Here is a 20,601-nt window from a genome sequence, read left to right on the forward strand (position 1 = left end):
CTCATACCTTAAATTACAGTGATGTTCAGCACCTGGCTTTGAGGCACTGTATAAACATACACAGGTGAGGAATGCCCAGGATCAGTGCAAATGGAGACCCTGGTTTTTCATTTAGAGGGGAAAAAAGGGTGGGAGTGCAAGGATCAGTTAGGATCACATGGCATTTCTGTGACAAAGGGAGGACTGTAACCCTGTATAGTCGGACAGCACTGATTATCCTCATCACTTGCCTGTGCTTGATGAGGAGTTGCAGCCTCCTTCAACGATGGGACTTTGAGACTGTCAGTGCTGTTTGCTGTCTTGGTACCAAAGTAAACAATGTTATGCAGGTTTAAAAGAGGTTTTTGTAGAGATGACTCTAGTTTGGATGAACAGAGAATGTTTTTGTGGGGGGCTGTACCCCATCTCATGGGGGTCACTCTGCACTGGTAGCTCTAGGGAAGGTGAGAAGCCTCCCTGTCACCCCCAGCTCATTGCCCTGGAGTTCAGATCATGCTGAGCCTGTCCGGTTGTGAAAGGGCTTTGGGTTGGGAAGCTGAACTGTGCCCTGAAGCATGGATGGGCCCCTACACTGTGGTGCCTGTTTGAGAGCGGCACTCTGGGGTGGACAGTGGGCTCAGACATAGCTCCATCATCCCAGTGAGTCTTGGGGTTAATGCCAGCAAGAGTGGAGTGTGCTGAGCACCTCTGCCTGCCAGCCAGACTGGGCTCCGTGTGCTCGCAGGGAGAGAAGAGATGGTGGCGGGTGATGTGTGTGAGGGACTGGCGGAGCTAAGGGGATGGGCTGGAGTTAGTGAGCAGCACAGGATGTTGACGTGCTCTGCGGTTGTTCTGATGGGGCTGTTGGGTGTTGCAATCCTTGTTTAAGCTCTCCAGGCACGTGATGACCTTGGGAACGTGTGACAAGTTTGCAGCCAAATTGTTCTATGTGATGGAGATGCTGGACTGGGAATTGGCGAGCTGGATTCTTTCTAGCTCTGGCAGGGAGGGACAGGAGTGTTGCCAGGTCAGAGCTGGGATCCAGCCAGCCCAGTATTCCTGAGAATATTACTCTTTACTAAAGAGCTGCTGGTGTTAGTGCTTCCTGGTCACGAGCTTTGCTCCGCAGCTTCTCTGCTCAGTGCGGAGAGGAGACCTTGCAAGAGCAGCTCATCAAAAGGACGTACATATGGAAAAATCCCCAAAGCACCAACTTTGAGAGTAGGTCCAGAGTGTTGATGTTCCTGAGGCCTCAGAAGGGATCAGAACTTAACAGCTGTCCCCAGGGAGAACTCCTGTATGTTAATTTAAGTTTACTGTAAAGCCTGTGTCACCTTCTCACAGTGGAAGCTGGAGGAGCAGAGGAGCAACTGCAGATCAATTTACGTGGGTCCCAAGGTCATCTCTGTGTATGCTGTTTTAAATATATGGATATATTTAGTGATTATTGTACTCATTAATTGACTGCTTGTGCTGGGGAAGGCAGCTGGTAATGAAATGGCAACAGAGGCTGAATTTCTGGGATCATTGTCAATGTCCCTCAAGGCATCAGATTTTCCAATGGCAGAGTTTGGGGCAGAGCTCTGAGGACCAGCAGTGCTGCTCTTCTCCGGCACTGATCCTGTCCTGCTCTGACTCTTCTCCAAAGCTGCAGAAAAGGCTCAGTCATGGGTTTATAGAATCACAGAATCATCTTGGTTGGATAAGCCCTTGAAGCTCCTCAGTCCAACCATGAACCTCACTCTGACCATTCCCAACTCCACCAGATCCCTCAGCGCTGGGTCAGCCCGACTCTTCAACCCCTCCAGGGATGGGGACTCCACCCTGCCCTGGGCAGCCCATTCCAATGCCTAAAATTCCAATACGGGTTCAGCCCATACTGGGATTCCTCCTTACATGTTACATTCCTCCTTACATTCCTCCTTACCCACCTTGTCTCCCATTCTCTGCTTCACTCTGCTCTTTCTCTGGCTGATGGGGAGAGTATTTTCTCTGTCAGCAGCAGCAGCTTTACCTTAACATTGTTGCAGCTGAGGAGAGAATAGAAAAAACCCAGCTTTTTCACTAGCTTTTTATGTGGCTCAATCATTCAGTCCGTGCTTGCAGAGTAGCTTGAGATAATTCAACTTCAAGGAAGAGCAAAGTCATGTCACCCTAGAGTCCTAAGACAGATTGTCCTTCTCCCTCCATAGGCATTAACTCCCTCCTCGCCTTGGCTTGTCTTCCAGGTGCTGAAAGGCTGCAAGAAGCTGAACCTGTCTGTACATTCGGTGGGCCGCATCCCCGGGGGCTATGTCACCAACCACATCTACACCTGGGTGGACCCGCAGGGCCGGAGTGTGTCCCCACCAACGGGCCTGCCACACCACCAGCACAGCTCCCTCCGCAAGGACGGCGAGAAGAGGAGCCACCTCCAGCTCCTGCAAGAGGGAGATGAGAAAAAGGTGAGAGAGGGGGGTCAGGCACAGCCCTGGGGGCCTGTCTGTGGTTACCTGTTCCCACGTAGGTGCCAACCCCCTGCGTTCCCCACATGCTTTTCCTTCATGTGGTTCTGGCCTCCACTGGGACAGCCTGTCTCTCCTTTTAGGATACACTGGGTTCTGGTTTTCTCCCTCGGTCTGTAGGTTTCCTCTGTCTCCCCTGATGACTCCTGTAGTTCAGGATGAATTGGCTTTGTTCCCATTTGACACAAGTAGAACCTGAGCTGGAGACAGGTATTATCCAGATGCAGACTTGCCTGGCAGTGAGGGTCCTGCCAGGAGTAGCAGTCAAACCAGAAGTTTCCTCTCAGGCTTCTCCTGAGCAGGCTGCTGTGGTGGCTGGAGGCCTGCTGCCCACATGGTCACTCAGAGGCTGACATAGATGTTATGTTCAGGGGGGCTCGTGGATTTGGGGGTCTAGATCTGAGAGTGCACTACTGCCCTCCTTCCTGTGCTTCAGATCTTTCCTCATGTTTCCATGAGGCTTTCTTGGGTCTCTTAGTGGTTTTGTCTAAGTAAAAAAACAAACCCAATTTTTCTCTTCCAAAAATGCTATGAAATAAATCAGATTATTTTCCTTTTCCATGTGGGGAGAGGCAGGCTGAGCCAGGAGGGGCCTGAGCAGTGCCTGTGTAAAAAGCCCTAGCAAGTGAAAAAGGAGCAGGGAGGGGAATGGCTTTCATAAAGGTACCTGGGGAGCTGGTAGTGTCCGGCCAGTGCTGGCCACTCCAGCAGGGCCTGGATCTCAGGCCTTTGACAAAAAGGAAAGGGTATCAGCACATCTAATTCCCAGTCCTCATCTCTCACTGTGAGCCTGTACTCCCTTGAAATAGGCCTTATTATATGTGCAGCCAGCAGAGGATGTGTTCAAGCTACAATATCTGATCTCGGGGATTTAGTGTTTCTTCTCCCCCATGCTTCCTGTGCCCAAACAGACCTGGACACTTGGAGAGGCAGAGGAACAGTGCTCAGATGCCCTTGCAGTGAGGCATAGGCTGGAGGGACAGACTCTGTTTGCTCTGTCCGTGTTGATGGATAGGAAACCTGTTAGTCCCATACAAGCAGGACATGGTGTTGCCTCACCGGCATCCATGGGATATCAACGTACTGTCATATGAGTGAGCAGGACACTTGCTTCCCAGAGGCACAGAGTTGCTTGAAGCTGTGACATATTTCCATTCTATTATCCTGACATCGCTCTGGATGTCCCCAGCGCTTTGATTGTACGCCCAAAATGTCCTCAGCTCTGCCTGGAAAGGCTGTGTAGGGATCTGTAAGCTGGAGCCTCTCGTCTCAGCCGGAGGGGGGAAAAATATCTAATGCAGGATGAGGCAGTTTGCTGATAGAATACTCACGTGGGCCACAAGGGAGAAGGGGCCATTATTTTTACTTTAAGGAGAAAAGCAGCTGCTGCTGGTTTGCTGGTGTCCCCCACTCCCTACCACTCTTGATACAGCAGGCAGCGACTCTTTGAAGCTGTAGGTAGGAAGAGTTTCTCTGCACAGTGTTACTTTAGTCCTTGCTCTGGATCGATGTGAGATGCTGCAAAGCCAGCAGCTGTACACACACATCCCTGGCCCGTTCCTGAGCCTCGTGTGGCCCCAGACAGCCCCTTCCCTCAGTCCCGAGGGGATGGGATTGCGGGTGCCCTGGCTGTCTGGGGGCAGCACAGCAGCTGCCTCGGCCAGTCATCAGAGCAAAGCACCCTCCTCCGTGCTGCTCCTGTCCCGAGCTCATCAGAGCTGGTTCCCATGGGGTGCACGGGGAAATGAATCCAACTGAACTTTGCAAGTTAAAAGAGCTTTAATTACCACAGTTTAACCTGCTTTGGAAAGGAATGAAGCCAAGTTGAATGAAGGCCGCATTAAACTTCAACAAGCATCTGTGCTGGGCTTGGCTGCTCACTCCCAAGGTGTGCGGGGCGGCCCAGCTCCACGTCACCCACTGTGGCACCGTTCTGACTGAGCCAGGCTGTGTGGCACCGTTCTAGCTGAACCTTGGCTCACAGAAGCGGCTGTCCTTGTTCTGAGATGTTTCTCTGGTGCCGTTGCTGTGATGCCTCTTTGCAGCAGTGCTGCACTTGCAGAGCACTGGGAAAATCTGCCAGCTTTGGGTGGGATGCCAGGTCGTCATGGTGGTACCAGCTTGTGGCTTGCTGGCTTCAGGACGTTTTGCCCAGGTGTAAAGGTGGTGAAAAGCCTTGCACTCCACCTGGCTCTTCCAGAATCTGATCTTGTTCTTCTATTCCTTGGTGCTGCTTCACAGAGTCAGACAGCCCTTGCACTTCTTGTAGCGGAAGATCGTGCACTGACCCCAGGGCCGAGGAGTGAAGGCCCCTCTATTATCCTGGGAAGAGTCAGTGACAATTGCAGGAAATACTTGAAACTTGCAGAAATGAGCGTGCAAAGATCTGAAGCATGAGGGCAGTACTCCATGGCACGTCTGTAGTGACACCAGTTGCTCTGCTGTCCCCATCCAGCCCCTCTGGTGCCATGCTGGCCATGTACCACACTTGTAACAGAAGCTGCCAACTGTGTTTTAAGTTTCAATCCCCGGATCCCCACGCAGCTCTGCTGGTGGTCCATGGCTCTCTGGGCTACTCCAGACTTAGCTCTTGTGTCAGTCTCCAGTGTGCCTTCAGCTCTCGGCGCCTTGCTGACCAGGAGCATGGTGCACCTTCCTCCCTAGCCTGCTGCTCAGGAGTGCTGTCAGCGGCGGCTGGTAGCTCTGGTGGGACCTGAGGTTGCTCAGAACAGTGCCCTGACCCCTCCACTCCTTGCACTGCCTTGAGCGTGCTTCCAAACCCAGCTCCTCCTCGCAAGCCCGCTCACTGATGTTGACGTACAAGGCTTAGTACGCATGTTGCATAACCTCCGCTCCTGAATTCCCAGCTGTAAGACGAGCAAAAGAAAATTACTGGATGCTACAACTCAAATGACCACTTCTGTATCCAGAGGGGCCTTGCTTTGCCAGCTGACAGGGCAAGCAAGCCCCACCATGATCAAAGGCTGTCTGGCAGTGAGGGCAGCCTGGCCTGGCTGGTGGATTTGAGAGGGGTTATTTGGTGTGACTGCCAGTGACATTTTCCTGAACACATGCTTCAGGGTATGGATTAGCTGAGTTGCTTTGTCCTGGCTTACTGTGGGCCATCAAGAGGTGAAAACACGTCCCAGAACATGGGAACAGCCTGCCTCTAGTTTCTCTCTTTATTTGTATGTGTAGAGAGCGCTATATATATTTAACTGCAGAAAGGGGGTTATTCTGTTCACAAATACCATGCAAATAAATGCAACATACCCTGGTTAATTCAAGTCCAGTCAACCAGCGTTGACAGGTACCCCCCGAGGGCTATTTGATTTCTGTATGTTTTTACATTCTGAGGAAAGGGCTGGGGATTAGTTGGTTATTTTTTTCCTCCCCTCTCTCTCCTATTTCTAATCGATCTGAACGTCCTGGAATACATATGCAAAAGCTTTCAAACAGGCACCTTTTGGGAAAGTACACAGAGAGCAGACTTCAAGCCCTACAGCAGGAGGGTGAAGTGATGTAAACCAACAAGTTTGTTAATGCAGTGCTACAGTTCAGTAAGCCTGCAACGCTGTAGTAGTTAAGGTGGTATTTCCAGCTTTTGCAAGGTTAAATTCAAGGTTGGTGGAGGCATCCTACATTCATCAGGCAACAGAGATATCCTTGTCTGGCTACCTTTCCCTCCAGCACATCTCTTCTGTATGCCTGAAAGGATGGGTTTTGTAGCATAGTTTAACAAGTTTGCTTATCTGTAGGCAGAAGCATTCATTATCAAAAGGCTTGAAATGGAAACCGCTGCCTTTGGCGTGTGTGTGATAGTGTAACCGATCCGTCTGGCAGAGGGGGGATCTGGCACATGGCTGTGTCCCTTCCCGGGGCGGGCACTGGGACAGAGGTGTGGAGCCGGCGGGCTGCTGTGCGGCCAGGGTGGCTGGGCTTTCTGCTGATGGGTCAGCCTGACGTCCTCGGGCGGCTTTGCTGCAGCGGGGATTGGGTGCACAAGGCAGCCAGAATTGCTGGCCCGTTTCTTGCCCATGGCTTTACATTGCATTTTTGTGTGGATACTGGGATTCCTTCACTGTCAGCTGTGGAGGAAGCTGTTAGGGGCATTTGGGAAGGTGCTGGTGGACTGTCAGCTGCACACTGGCGTTGCTTTCAATGCCTTGTTCCAGTCAGTGGTTCTGAGCCAAAATTGAGCTTGCACCAAGCTTGGGTCAGAAGCTATTCTGTGTGGATGAGCAGGAGGTCAGGGCTAAGATCTGTGCCAGTTATTCAGTGTAGATCCGACCTAACCAATCATGAATGATATCTCTTGAGAAGGCACAAGAAGGGATGCAAGAATTAAAAGGAATGGGCGGATGAAGGAGGCACTAGTGTGTATGTACTTGTGGTTGTGAAAGTTGTTGCAAATCTTCATGCCTTCCACATTTGTGTTGTCTGTGGCAGGTTGGAGAGATGGCCATACTTCCCAAGTTGTGTTATTATTAGTTTTCTGCAGAAAGGACAGCCTTTCTTGTAGTCATAATCAGTGGAGCCACTGTCTCATCAGAGCCCTGTGCCCATCTTCCCTGCAGGTGAAGCAGCCAGTGATGGTGGTCAGCAGTAAGTGTGAAATGAAGGGCAGAGCTCTGGTGAAATGTTGCAGCCACCTGTCTCCAGGACAGACACAGCAGCAGGTCACAGTCCCCCAGCACCATCCCAAGAGAGGATGGAGCTGCATGCTGGAAAGATGTGGTCACCTTGTGCTTCAAAGCAGTTTGGTTTCTGTGATCTGTCCGGGGTTAGGTCTTCAGGATTTTTCACAACAGCAAGGACCATTTATGCTTTGAATTGTCATTGATGTACTTCTGGGATCAACAGCTTATTTCATTAAAAGCACTTTGGAAACCATCAGCCAGCAAAAACTCGTGGGTGCTGCTGAGCTGGGACGAAGAAGAACTGTGCAAAACGCTCTGCAAGTGTCGGACTGCTGATTCTTTGAGAAACGCCATTTCATCAGCTGAATTGGTGCTCTAATGTGCTTATTGCCAGGGGAGCTGCTTATTCCTTTAAGCTTTTGGTGCAGCAGAAGAAAGAAAATATACATAAAGAAGAGAGTACGAACATCTCCTTGCCTTCAGGCAGTTCTGTATCCAAAAGTATCTGTAATTATTATAAAACAAAAAAGAAAAACTATATCTGTGATAACATTGCGTGGCTTGAATGTTTGAGACGGTAATGGTGACTACTTAAGCATGAAGGATAAGAGATGCAGGAGAGATAAGGAAGGATTTCTTTCTATTAGATTGTAATGACATTTTTAGTGAGAAGTGATACAGCTCCCTGTGTCTCTCACTGTTTGCTTGCTCTGACCTTGCTGGAGTTTGCTTTGGTTTACAGCTAGAAGCATATTCAGGCTACTCAGGGGTATGTGGTTAGTTCCCTGTGGTGACTGGAGTATGTGACACGAGCCACTGGTCCCCCAGTTTCCTGGGGATTGAAGGTGTCCCTCTGCCTTGGGCAGTCAGTAGCCCTGTCCCAGCAGACTGACCCCACAGCGTCCCTTGAATCAGACCTCACCTCATGCTGGTGGGCAGCAGTGCCATCTCTTCGTTATTTCAGGCACTTTAAGCAGAAAAAGCACCCGAAAGTGGTAATTGTGGTGCATGAGTCAAGCAGTACCCCGTGGGGCTCAGCAGCAGCGTAGCTGAGAGCTGGGCAGCACTGCTGGGCTGAGGCTTGAGATCGCGCCCCGTGGCAGACGACTTGCTTTGGAGACTGTCCTGCACTGCTTCTGTTGTTGCTTGCCTGTCCCTCTGCTCTGGGTGTCACCTCTCAGCCATGGGAGATTCCTGCCCCAGCACACACCCCCCTGCAAGAACCTGTTTGCAAATCGGTGCCCCACGTGTGCCTGTTGGGTAGCCAGAGGCAGCACTGTAGCTGCCCTAATATTAACACACTTGGAGGCAGCTGCCAGTGCAGCTGTGGCCGGAAAGTCCCTGGCATGGCCTTACAAAGCCTGCCCTGGAAGGGGGGTTGATGCTGAGCAGCTCTGATGGATCCAGCACCTCTAGCAGCTGTGACTCTGCTGCTCCCAGTACCTCAGTTAATGTGTTGGGAGCTGGCTCTGCGTTCTGTGAGCTGTGCTCACACGTTTGCAGGATGTCTAGACATAAGCCAGTGGGGCTTCCTCGGGAAGCAGGAGGAGGATGAGCCCTGTGAGCCTCCTTAAGTGTTGTTTTCGTCGTATGGTAGCAATAATGGTATGGAAATAGCTGTCAGCATGGGTGAAACCTTCTCAGCCACTCATGCAGCTGTGTGTTGAATCGTACTGATGCAGAGTAATTCTTGTCTGAAAGTGCTTTTTCTAATGGTAAAATTGAATCTGTCAACAGGTAATTTTATAAACCCGGAGAAAAGAAATCCCATGCAAGAATCAAGTCAGAGCAAATGCCTTACTGGTGATGACTTTTTTTTTTTTTTCACCTTCATTTCCTGCTACAGGAGGCAGCAGATGTTTCAGCATTGAAATTGAAGTTAAAATTGTGACCTTGATCTTCCAAATGCTTCTGTGTTTTACACGCAGGAGTAGCCTGAGGCTGGACACAGCCTTGGTACAGCATAAGGGAGGAGGGTGGGACTGTTCAGGCTCTGCACTACCGTGAGCCTGGGAGTACCGGGCCCTTCTCAGCAAGGTGCGGGGGGTTTACCTTGCCTGGATGTCCTCAGTTTCCCCCTGCAGAATAGCTGCCTTTCTGCACAGCCTTGCTTGCTGCCTCTGTTTTAGGATGGTGTTAAAGACAGCTGTTTGTTTAGCAGCTTGGAGTGATCCCAGCTCTCACTGGTATCAGCCCTTGAGGTACGTTACGGCTTCTCACTCTGAGCTACAGCCTGGCAGCAGAATAGGGGGAAAACAGAGGAGGGAGAAAACATTAAGTGGAAATGTAACCAAAATGCCCTTTTCTGGGACAAGACTTGCACAGAAGTGTTAATCATACATGTACAAAGCTGCTTACCCAAGTGAAAAAGCCCAAGCAGAAGGGCTTGGTCCAGGGAACAGCATGTCCGGGGTCTGTTCCCAGTGGGGCCCAGGATCAGTGCTTCGCATCAGGGCAGGATCAAGTCCCAGTGGTGGGAACCACTGGAAACAACAGCCTGGTCACAGTGGATGTGTTTAGCTCCCTCCTTGGACAGTGCAGCTTGGCTTGTGCTTCACTGTCATCCTGCAGTCTCTCTCCCACCCCACAGCCGTGTTGGAGCTTACAGCGTGGGAGAGGTGTCCCCAGTGGGATGGCAGCAGGTCCGGGCGATGCTGTACTTGGGGCTGCCAGAACGATGGTGCCGACCCCACCTAACATCATCTCTGCTGGGTGCCCTGTCCCTGGAGACAGCCCCTCAGAGACAGGAGGCCCTTGGGAAATAATGTGCAAAGTAGTCTCCCCTCTTATCCCTAAGCCCTTAACATGGAGTGACTCAGCCTTTGCTTCATCCTGGCAAGCAGCTTATCTCTCTGTTTGGCTCCTGAACGCTTTCTCTCCACTCCTCCTTCCTGCCTCCCTCATTGCTCCCCAGTCTGATCATCTGAGCCCCCTGCCTGCGAGCATTCACTTTATTTCTCAGCTATTCCCTAAATCTGCAGTTTGTCAATAAGCCCAGTGCTCCAAGAGTGGTTATTTCTTTGGCGCCTGCTGCTGCCACACTTTTCCCAGCTACCTTAGTTTCTATTGTGATTTCCGCGGGGTTTATTCGCAGAGGCGTAGCTATTAGTTGATTAAGAAATGCAATTAAGCCCTCAACAACCCAGCTTTCTGGGATTGCCAGCAGCAACATATTTTTAAGTAGTGCTTAGGTTTTTTCACTCCGCTTGGGTTTGCGAGAAGGTCTTTTAGATCTTTATTGCTCAGGGCTGTATTCGCTGCTCTCTGCTTCTTGAAGACTAGGTTTGCTTTGTACGTGTGTAAACAAACCGGCTCACACAGCAGCACCTCAGGTTTATAGGGAGAGGGAGTATCTCTTACTCGATCTGATGATATCGGGGTGGGGAGAGCAGGGTCTCAGCTTACCAGGCCGTGGGGATAGCATTAAAGGGAAATGTAGATGTCTTGATAGGACGCTACCCCTCCTTGTTGCTCACTCCACCGGAGTGCTGGCACATATATTTGTTGTTTAGGGACCTGGATGGAAGGATTGTTGCCATTACTAGACTGCTTTGAGCCTGATCTGTGATGGCATGCACTGTGTTGCATTTCTGCTACTTGTATTTTTCCAAAAATTGGGGAATTTTTGAAAGATAGGGCCACAGTGTGGTGAAGAGGTTACAGTAGAAGGGAGATCCTGAATGTCATTAGACAAATGGGGAGAAAAGAAAAGGACTTTGGAGCAGTTTAATATTTTTTTTTTGTTTTAATAAAACCCAGTGAAATGTTCTATGTCCAGAGCAATGCTTTCATGTAAAGAAAAAGTTAAACTGCCCTTGATTGTGACAGGCTGGGTGGGTACAATGCCCACTCTCCAGCCTGAAGCGTGAAGGTCTCTTTCCTTCATAATGCTTCAAGCCTAAAATTGTTTCCAGCGCTCTGTGAACTTTAAAGCAGGGGAGGGACTAACCCAGGGAAGATCGGGTTTGTGCAGCCCTAGACAAGGGTGCTGATAGAGGTAGTTAATGTCTTGGAGTTCTCACTCTCCAGCTTTCCCCGGTGTGGGGGTTGCAGGCGTGAGGGGAGCAGAGGGCAAGCGGCGCTGTGCTGGGAGCTGCCTTGGTCGGGGGATCACCCCAGCTTCAGCTCACAGATCCCTACCACACGTGCAGCTGATGAGGCATTAATGCAGTTTCCAGCCAGCCGTGATACCGGTATAGAAAAGTAGAAGCTGCTTTGGCATCCATTTCTTAAAGTGCAGAATTTTGCAGTGTATTGTCCTGAGGTAGATTTATGCCCTGCTGCTGATTTCTGTCTTGCTGCTGCACCACCACCAAGACAGAAAATGGGTTTTCAATACCAGCCTCTCTAAGGCTGGGCTGAACTCCCTGCGTGATGCTGTGTCCTCTAGAAAGGCAGCGTAATTAGTGACTTGAAGCTGGAAATGACTTTTCCATCAAGGTAAATGTTCACGCTTTTGATTTGACTGCGATGAAGAGTTTTAAATACAAAAGCTATTCACAAACAGTCTGTTTCTGGTTGTTTCTATCAGTGTGAAACACATTTTGGCTTTTCTCATTTGTTTTTATTCCTGCTGTCTGCTTTTCTCCAGAATTGACTTAGAACTTGGGACAAAAGCAAAAAAATCCTGCAGTTACTAATTTAGAAAATGTCGTGCAGAAAGTGAACAAAGGCCATTTTAAATAAAGAGTCCTCAAGGGAGCTAAACACAGGCTTGCTCATTCACTCTAAATTCTCACCTGACCTTTCATATATCATCAGGCCCCGTGAGTAGGAGAGGTTGGAAGAAGGCAGATGGGAAGCTGGCTGATAGCTTTGGCGTACCTTGCAAAATCAGCCCTGCGGCCAGCATCTGGTGGGGAAAACAGCTGCCCAGGTGCTTGTGGTACTTCAGCCTGTCAGAGGTTTGTGGAAAATATTAAACATCTCTTGCAGTGTGTGCTGGCTTTTCTGGGCAGGATAGATGGGAAATCTATCCTAGCCCTGTTAATTAGAGATAATGAGGCACATGCCTGTTTGGAGGAGTCCTGAGTACCTTCTGTGCCTAGTGGACTGCCTGGCTGGGGTGTCCAGTGAAGCACAGAGGAGGGACTGCTTGAGGGGCGATGGCTGAGCTGGTGGAGGTGTGTGAGGACCCGCCTGGGCTGTGCCAGGGCCTTTCCCCACTGCAGCCTGTGCCTTTATGTTGCTTGTCTTGTTGCTTGTTCTCTGTACCCTCTCCTGAGGGGGGAGTGCATGGAGTGGCCCCTCGCAACCACTGCTACTTAAAAGAAGGGCAGAGAAGTGGAACTGAGCTGTTTCCCAGTCTGGGTGGATGTGGGGAGTTGCTGTGTAATCACAGGTTTGCAAAGGGGAAGTGCACAGCCAGCACGTCAGTGGTGCTTCGGGGATTTCTCTCAGTTAAGTACATAGCTCAGACACACCTGTACCAGGAGAGCACTGAAAACTGCTGTGGGTCAACTTTTCCTCTGGTTTATGGCTGTAATCCTCCCAGCTCATGTTTGCTGCCCCTCATGTAGCTGAACCTTCTCATTTCTCCAGAGCTGGCATTTCCTTCTCGTATTCCCCATTGTCCCACAGGAGCTCCCTGGTCCGGCCAGGGGACACGGCGGGCGTACAGCTACCCTGGGTATCACGCCTCTCCCTTTGCCTGCACCTCCATCTTGTGTTTCTGAGGATTGCAGAACAGGAGCGGAAAGGCCCCTTTGGTGCTGCTTTGTCATCCTGTGACACCTGGGACGGGTGTCGGGAGATAGGGTGGGCTTCAGCCAAAGAGCTTCTTAACAGCAGCTCTGTCTGGACCCTGAGGGTGTTTGACAGAAACTGGACTGAAACCTGTAGCTTGCTTTTTCAGTTGATGTTTTTAGTTGCTAGTACTGGAGGCTGGGTTTCTGTAAGACAGATGGGAGGAGAAGGACAGTATCCAGCAGAGCTCTGGCAGCCCCTTGTCTGGCTGACACCTTAGCTGGACTCCAGCTTGCAGAATGGTCTCTTAGCCCTTGCCTAAGCTGTGTCTCCTTTCCCGAGGCCCAGACCCCTCCTGAAATAACACTACTTGCTCCACTTGAGGCGTTAATCTCCTTCCACAACAGTGCTTTATTTCTGGATTTGTCACCTAGGTCCTGCATGTCATTCCATCATTTCTCTCTTTCCAAGTTCTCCTCTGGAAAAGCCAGACTTCCACACCTTCTCAAAGTGATCTGCCCTCTTGCTCCTGAGCATCTAAATTATTGAAAAACAGGGAAGGACAAAACAAACCCAAATCTTGAACATTGCATGTTCATTGTAAAATGCCCCCCATGGTAGAATCGCCCCGTCTGTCCGCCCTGTGCCTGTAGTTAGCTCTCTGGGGATGCTTGGGCATTGCCCACGCTGCAGTCCATGTACCTCTGAAGCATCCTTTGAACCGCAGCCTGGACCCCGTGTCCAGGCACGGGGAGATGGACGAGCCTAGGGAGCTGCAGGAACAGCTAAACCTGCTGTCCTCCCTCGGCACTGCTACCTGAGCCAGCCACAGCGGGGAGGGGATATCGCTGGTTTAGAGCTCGGTCTGGGGCTGCGGTTTTCTGGAGGCATCTAGAGAAGGGGCTGTGTCCCAGGGTGTGCGCTGCGCTCCAGGGAGCCGCCGGGAGAGCCACTGGCAGCAGCAGGGACCTGGCTAATACCAGTAACGTGGGGCTGGCACTGCTTTTGTGCAGCTTTCAGACCCCACATAAATGGCTGTTCCTGTTCCTCTGCAGGTGAATCTGGTCCTGAATGAAGGGAAATCCCTGGGCCTTATGATCCGAGGAGGGGCAGAATATTCCCTGGGCATCTACATCACGGGTGTAGATAAAGGCTCCGAAGCAGAGAGCACTGGCTTAAAGGTAAGAGTGACCCCAGAGTGGGCTGGGGCGGGAGGTAGAGCTTCACCAGCTGTGGCTGCAGGGCTGTTTCAGGACATAGCTGCTGCTGCTCCTGCCCTTCTGCCTCCAGCCAAGCAAGGCTCTCGGTGTAGAGGTGAGTGTTGCATTTCTGGGGATGGCTTTTCAGGGCAGGTTCTTTGGACATTTTGGATACTAAGCCTAGAGGGAGCAAGGTGGTTGTACAGAGAGAGATGCAGCCTTACAATTTCTGGAGTAGACTGTAGTTGCCTTTTGCCTTAGCATGCCCCCACACCTGATTTCCCCCCTTTGAGATAGCTGAGGGGTGTTTTTGGTGTAGATATCTCAGAGTCCAGCCCTGACCTAGTAGGTGAAGAAAGTCATTCTCACCTTCCTGAGCTGGCAGGAAAGATTTTTCTATTAGAGATCCTGGTCCTGTGCCCTCTTGCCGCATCTCGCATCCAAACCCATTATGTTTGGAACTAGTGTTTTGCACAAGGTGCTCTTAGCTTGCCTCCAGGGAATGTGTTTAGCTGCTGTGATGAGAGGAGGCCAGGCTTGCTGCAGTGGGAGCAGGTGCATGCTAGTTTCTTTCAGCAGCATTGGTAATCATAAGGATCATGTCTTAACAAGCAGAAACAAGATCACCCTCGGGGCTAGAGCAGAGCTGATCTATCAGCAGCCTAACTTGGTGTGACCTCCAGATACATCAGGCTCCCTCATGGTCAAACAGGTTCCTAAAGGATGCTCTGTGGTTTGGCTGGACCCCTCTGACGCTGCAGTGGTCCAGAGTTGGCTACAGTTTTGCTGCAGACCTCGTGTAAAGTGAGGTCCCCTCCATCTCCTCATCCCACCATGTACACATGCACACGTATCACCGCCGAGTTCCTCCAGCCTTCCCACTCTACCAGGTCTCAGGATGGGATGTCCTGGGACCTTAGCTGTTCCTGGTAGGGGCATTTGGGGTTAAAACTTTATATGTTTTAGGATGTTCACCAGTAAAATAAGTTGAAAAAGGAGTCGCTGGACTTTAGGTTTATCTCTGTGCTGTTCATGAATGGAGAATGTTTGAAACTAAAATTCCTCAGGCTGTAGTGTTTTACTTCATCACTTGCTTTCTTTCCTGGTGTGTTTTTCGATCTAAATGACCCAACTCCCTGCAATCACACTGTGCCCTTTTTACTTCCTCCAGTGCAACCCCATGTGCTCTGAGAGACAGTTCTTTCCCTGCTCGTTGTGCCAGTCAAGACCCAATGGATATTAAACTCCCTAACGTTCTCTCAGTCCCTTGAAATGATGCTGGACTGCAGAGGATAGAGCGGTAATCCACTCTGATTCCCTCTCTATATTGTGAAGTGATGCATTTCTCCCTTGATCAGCCCTGGAGAGTTTAGGGCTAAGCCTTCAGCTTTGCTCCAGTGGCCCCATAAAGTCACTTAAACCTGTCAACGCTGGTAGCATGAAGTGGGCGGACAGTCTGTTGGAGAGGGTTGTGATTTGGGCTGGGACAGATACATCATCCCAGCGCTCGAGCTGATCTGGCACAGACCCCTGGGCCCATCTAGCCCATCTAACTGGGCACTGGGGTCACCAGGGCTCCCTTTGTAGACAAAGGAGAAAGAGAGAGACTTTGTCTATTGCAGCCTCCTGTTTCTCTCTGCTGGCTCTTTTGACACAGGATGAAAATGCTGAACTTGGAGGCTTGGGTCAATCAGAGCCTTCATCTCTCTCTTGATCCCTATCAGGGAAGGGGGGTGTTGGGCCCAGCCATGTGAGAGGGTGGCTTGGGCACTAAGGGTGAGGAGCTGTGGCAGCATCCTAGGGAGATGGCTGAGTGTTTCTCAGGGCAGCGAGAAGTGAAAGCTGCTGCTGGAAACTCTCTGCGGACCATCCTTGTCTCCCAGAGGATACGTTACTCCTCTGGGCTGGCCCCCGGCAGGCGCTCTGCCCGCACACCCGCTCGGGGCACACAGCTGTCTGCCAGGGCTGTCAGCACCTGCTTGTGCCTCAGCGCAAGGTCGTGGTGGGAGGCAACAGGAGCAGTGCTCTGGGATGGGGGGATTTCAAGACAGAGTTGATAATGATAAGGGGCACAGGATAATTTCTTTCAGCCTAATAGAGCCGAAAAGAGAGGTACTGGCTTGAGCTGCCCTGGATGACACATGGATGACTTTGCAGAGTCAGGGGACCCACCATCCGAAGTGTGTTTGTCCCCAGTGCCTGCTGACCCTGTGCCAGTGTCACACTCCATCCCATAAACACCAGAAGCCTGAAAGATTAAAAGCAGGAAAATAAAAAGAAGTTGCATGATTTTCCTAAGATTCTCTCTGTTTATTTAATGTTTGGTGCTTCTGTTCTGCTCCAAATCCCTCTCTTTGCTGCACGGGAGAAACTGCTGCTTTTCTTGGTTCAGTCCTGCCAGTGAGCTCAGCACAGTTAATGTCACACTGCAAACTGACACACGCAGAAAAAGTCACAGCAGCGTAACACCAGCCTTATCCTTCCACCTCTCATTTCCTGCCTGCTAGGAAGGCAAGAAAATAATCACACGCATACTGTAGTCAAAGCACGTGGAGTGGTGCGTGCTACTCCCCTCCATCCCTGCCAAGCAAGCTCCCCGTGCTGTGGCAATTGTTTGCACACCAGAGCCTCTGCTTATTGATTCTTTATATCTCTCTCCTTGCTCTTCTGTTTTCTAGTAACTGATTTGTGCATGCCAGCAGGCCAGTGCTTTTCTGAATGTCAGGCTTTATGTGATTTCAGATACGCACAGACACTTCCCACCCTGATTTGTGTATGCTGCAGGCCGTAAATTCAGAACTACTTGGAGGTTTGGAGATAAAGGCCTTTTATGTTCTGCTGTTAGACATGGTCAGGTGTAGACTGCATCCACATGCTCCCTACACTGCTCCGGGTGGTGGTGGAAGGATGTGATACCACAAGGAGGGAAGAACTGATGGGTAAATGTGATTTCCAGATAAGTTGTTGCTTGCTCAAATAGAAAAATTGTGGGATTGTTCAATGTGGGCTCAACCCAACCTTGCTGGGTCAGTGGGGAGGTTCCTACTGACTTCCCAGGCAGTGAATATCCTGTGGGCTTTGCTGCTTCCACTGAGTTTGTTAACAGAACTGTTTGAGTTGATTCTGCCAGGTTTTCCATTTTAGGGAAAACCTTCTCAGATCAATGGCACCAAATCAGAATTCTTGAATGTTTTAATAACATACTTTATGTTTCCTTTAAATTTTGATTAAAGGGCAAATAACGTGGTATTGAAAGCCAGTCAGAACCAAGGAGGTTTCTCTTGGGCCCAAAGGCTAAGCTGGCTTTTGTCTGCTACAGAAACAGGGCCCGTGGTCATGAGAAGGGGGTCCCAGAGCAGGGCTAGCCCCGCTGACGCCAATTTGGGTACTGCTGCTCCTCTCCCTCCGCCTTCACGGCCACGAGGCAGAGTGCTCTGCAGGTGCCGGCAGAAAACAAGCTGGATCGCTGCAGTCAGTCAATAATTAAATATTCATACTCTTGGCCTTGGCCTTCTTTGTGTTTATTCATTCATGAAACTTCTGGCAATGTGTTCTTTGGGCATGTTTTAAAATATGCTGCCTCAGTGCAAGTTCTCGGAGTGAAAAAGTGCAGATTAACAGAAGACTGCAAAGGAGGAGCATGAGCCAGTCTTGTTTGGTTTCGGCTTCTGTCCTCCCTGCCTCCTTTGTGACGTTTGCAGTGATGCTGTACAGGAGCTGAGCTTGTTGTGCTCGTGTTCGTGGCTCTGCTCATCCTGATATCTTCCTCGATCATTTTTTTTGGTCAAGATTTTTTTTAAGCCTTTTTTTTTTTTTTTTTTTTTTTCTTTTCTTGACCTTTAAATCAGAAATAGCAGATTTCAGGTAGCTTTCTTTGAACAAACAACTCAATATTAAGTTCCCAGCACAAAGGCCGTGGTAAAAAGAGGCTACCGTGATCCATGTATATCCACATACAAGAGAAGGAGAGAAAAAGACTGTAATACGAAGAAGTGAATAATTTTACATCATCAGGGGCAGTCATGAAGCTGCCTCTTGAAAACTGGCTTGTATTTTTAGGTCTGCACATAGACAAAGGTACTGAAAAAAAGAAGATAATAAAAGAGCCGTGTGGCTGCTCGGAGTCTGGGGAATAAGCTGTATTGTGAGAAATTCAGTGAGGAGATGCGTGGTTGTGGTATGCAAGATGTAAGCTTTCCACTGGAGACAGTGTGGAGTGGTCCTTCAAATTATGTCACCTTTATGGGGACAGACATAGCTTAAACTGCTCCTCTTCTGGGAAGCTACCAGAAACCTCCCCGCAGCAGTGCCGAAACCACTGCCTGCCCCGAGAGACACTCTTCTTTCCTTGGATGCTTTCATTTACAGTCTGTATCTGCTTTGTTCCTCCTATTTGTATTGCAAGGTGTTCGGGGGAAAATAACATGTTTTCAGACAACACTTGGCACGTCCCTTGCCTTCCTCCCAGATCTGTCTCTCATCCTTCCAATAGGCTGTGCTGGCCTTGCTAGATGTGGATCATCTGCCCCGACCTGTTTCCCTCCTGGGGAAGCTGAACAACTCCTTATTTTTCCTCCAAGTCTTAATTTGATCATTCCCAAATTGATTCGTACTTTCTCCTGCCCGTATTTTTACTTTCTTAAGGTCTGCTTTTGGTAATTATTTGTGCTAGAGGGAGACTCCTTCTACTTTAGTGATATCTGCAAGTGTAATTTAACCTCTCTTCTAGCACATTAGTGGTGTTAAATAAGACTAGTGCCAAACCATTTGGCATCCTATTAGCCCTGTTATTCCCAGCCCAATTTGGTGTCATTTAACATTAACTCATGTTTAAAGTCTCTCACCTATTTTTCTGTCTGTTTGACTGAATTTCTCCCAGAGCCAATTTTGATTATTTTTAAGAGACTTTAGGTGCTCAGAACCCTTGTCTTAAACCCATTAAGTTTCTCTTGACTGCATCTCCCTTTCCTATGTTATTCTCTCTGTCTCCAGAAAGAGAAGGAGCCAAGTCTGTCATCGAGGTGTGTTATTTCTGAACTCTGCTTCTTGTCTGTGGTTTGTGACCTTTTGCACATTATGTACAGCCCCTGCATTTTAGGGTAGATTTTTTTTTTTTTGGCTAGGAAATGAGAATAATCCCATTTTCAGAAGCGGTCAGGCACTCATCCAGTCCTGTTGTGTCCACCCACCATTAGCTAAGCACAACTGAAAACTTGTTCCTGAAAAATCCAGGCAGTGTTTCTTTTTTCTGTGTTTTATTATGACTTTTTTGCGTCTTATGACTTCTTTTATTCTGTGCTGGTTTGGAGCTGTGCATACAACAAATAATTTGCCAGGGTCAACATTTGTTTTAATAGATGGTTCTTTCACATCTCTGCAGTCTTTTGTTACCTTCCCAGTTGTCCTTGACTTTGTGGGGAAAAAAATTATCTGTGTTAATTAGCAAAAAAATCCTTTCCAGCTCTAATAGAACTTTGTCATCAATATAGGCTGATTTGCAGGCATTTGGGCTGTCCAGTGATTCCCTTATCTGCCCTTCACCAGCAATTATTTTTGCAAGGTCTTTTTTTCCCCCTGCACAAGGTACTCAAACGTATCTAAGTATTTTGTGTCTGGTTGTTCTCACACGGTGTTAATATTCTGGCAGCACCAAGTAGAGGGGGTCTTGTGCTGGGCAAAATATTGAGGGAGAACAAGTGGCCAGAGCACCATGAATGACTTTGGATACATGCTGAGGCAGGGATGAAGGACAGACATGGACAGATGAAGTAGCTTGTCCAGGCCCCTCTGGTCTCCTTGATACGGTGAGGGCTTGCCAGATTCCTTTTGATCCACTCTTGAAAGGAGAAACTGAAGAGAGGTTATTAAATCTGTGTAACTGTCTTGAACAAAAAATGATCAAAGTTTAATCCTGGATGTGGAAAACTATTAAAGATTCATAATTACAATAAAACTATCTAATCAAATTTGGATTTTCATTGTTTCGGTGCTTCAATGAGACCAGTGTTCCTTATTTTAGCAGCAAAATCCACTCCAGTGAATTAGAAAAACCTGAGAGATGATACTCATTACACCTGAATGTGTGTTTCTCTTGGCAGTTTAGGCACTTGCATAATTTTCCTTCCCTGTTATGTTGGTGGTCATCAATTTTCTGATTGTTGGTTTAAAGCTGACAGAGCTTGAAGGGAACCTTTAAGATATCTGTGGAGTCTGATGGTGGGGAATGTGGTCATTTGTGTCATTTGCCTGCCTTTGGGCTCCCTCCCTCCCTCCCTCCCTTCCATTTCCTGGTCTCTGTGGATCAGCTCAGGTGGAGTTGGTTGCCTCTGGCTGTCTTTCTGCAGCTGGTTCACAGAGGTGAGGTTGGTTCCATTCTGTCTTTCTTTCAAACCAGGGAAGTTTCACATCCCTAGCATATGATTTTGGCAACTGGTCTGTGCTCTGCAGTCTCCTGGGGTGGGTGTGAGTATCCCACCCTGACACTGCTCTGCTCTGTCCTCTCTCCCCTCCAGCCAGCCAGTGCAAAGGGACACCGTCCTCAGGCCATGACCTGCCAAGTCCGAGCTGTGCCCAGCGCTGCTCTCCTCCTTCCAC

At 49.4% G+C, this 20,601-nt stretch overlaps 1 protein-coding gene across 1 annotated transcript in view; it reads left to right on the top strand.

Moving 5' to 3' along the window:
* Window positions 1-883: 883 nt before the first annotated feature.
* Window positions 884-20,601, top strand: part of WHRN (whirlin) — a 38,934-nt gene continuing 19,216 nt past the window's right edge. Inside the window, exons 1-3 of the mRNA XM_026860685.1 lie at window positions 884-1,006; window positions 2,172-2,423; window positions 13,864-13,989. Coding sequence (XP_026716486.1) covers window positions 884-1,006; window positions 2,172-2,423; window positions 13,864-13,989 — 501 coding nt within the window. The remainder of the gene's footprint in view (window positions 1,007-2,171; window positions 2,424-13,863; window positions 13,990-20,601) is intronic.

Source organism: Athene cunicularia (genome assembly GCF_003259725.1).
Source record: "Athene cunicularia isolate RWA chromosome 17 unlocalized genomic scaffold, athCun1 chr17_part1, whole genome shotgun sequence".
NCBI lineage: Eukaryota > Metazoa > Chordata > Aves > Strigiformes > Strigidae > Athene > Athene cunicularia.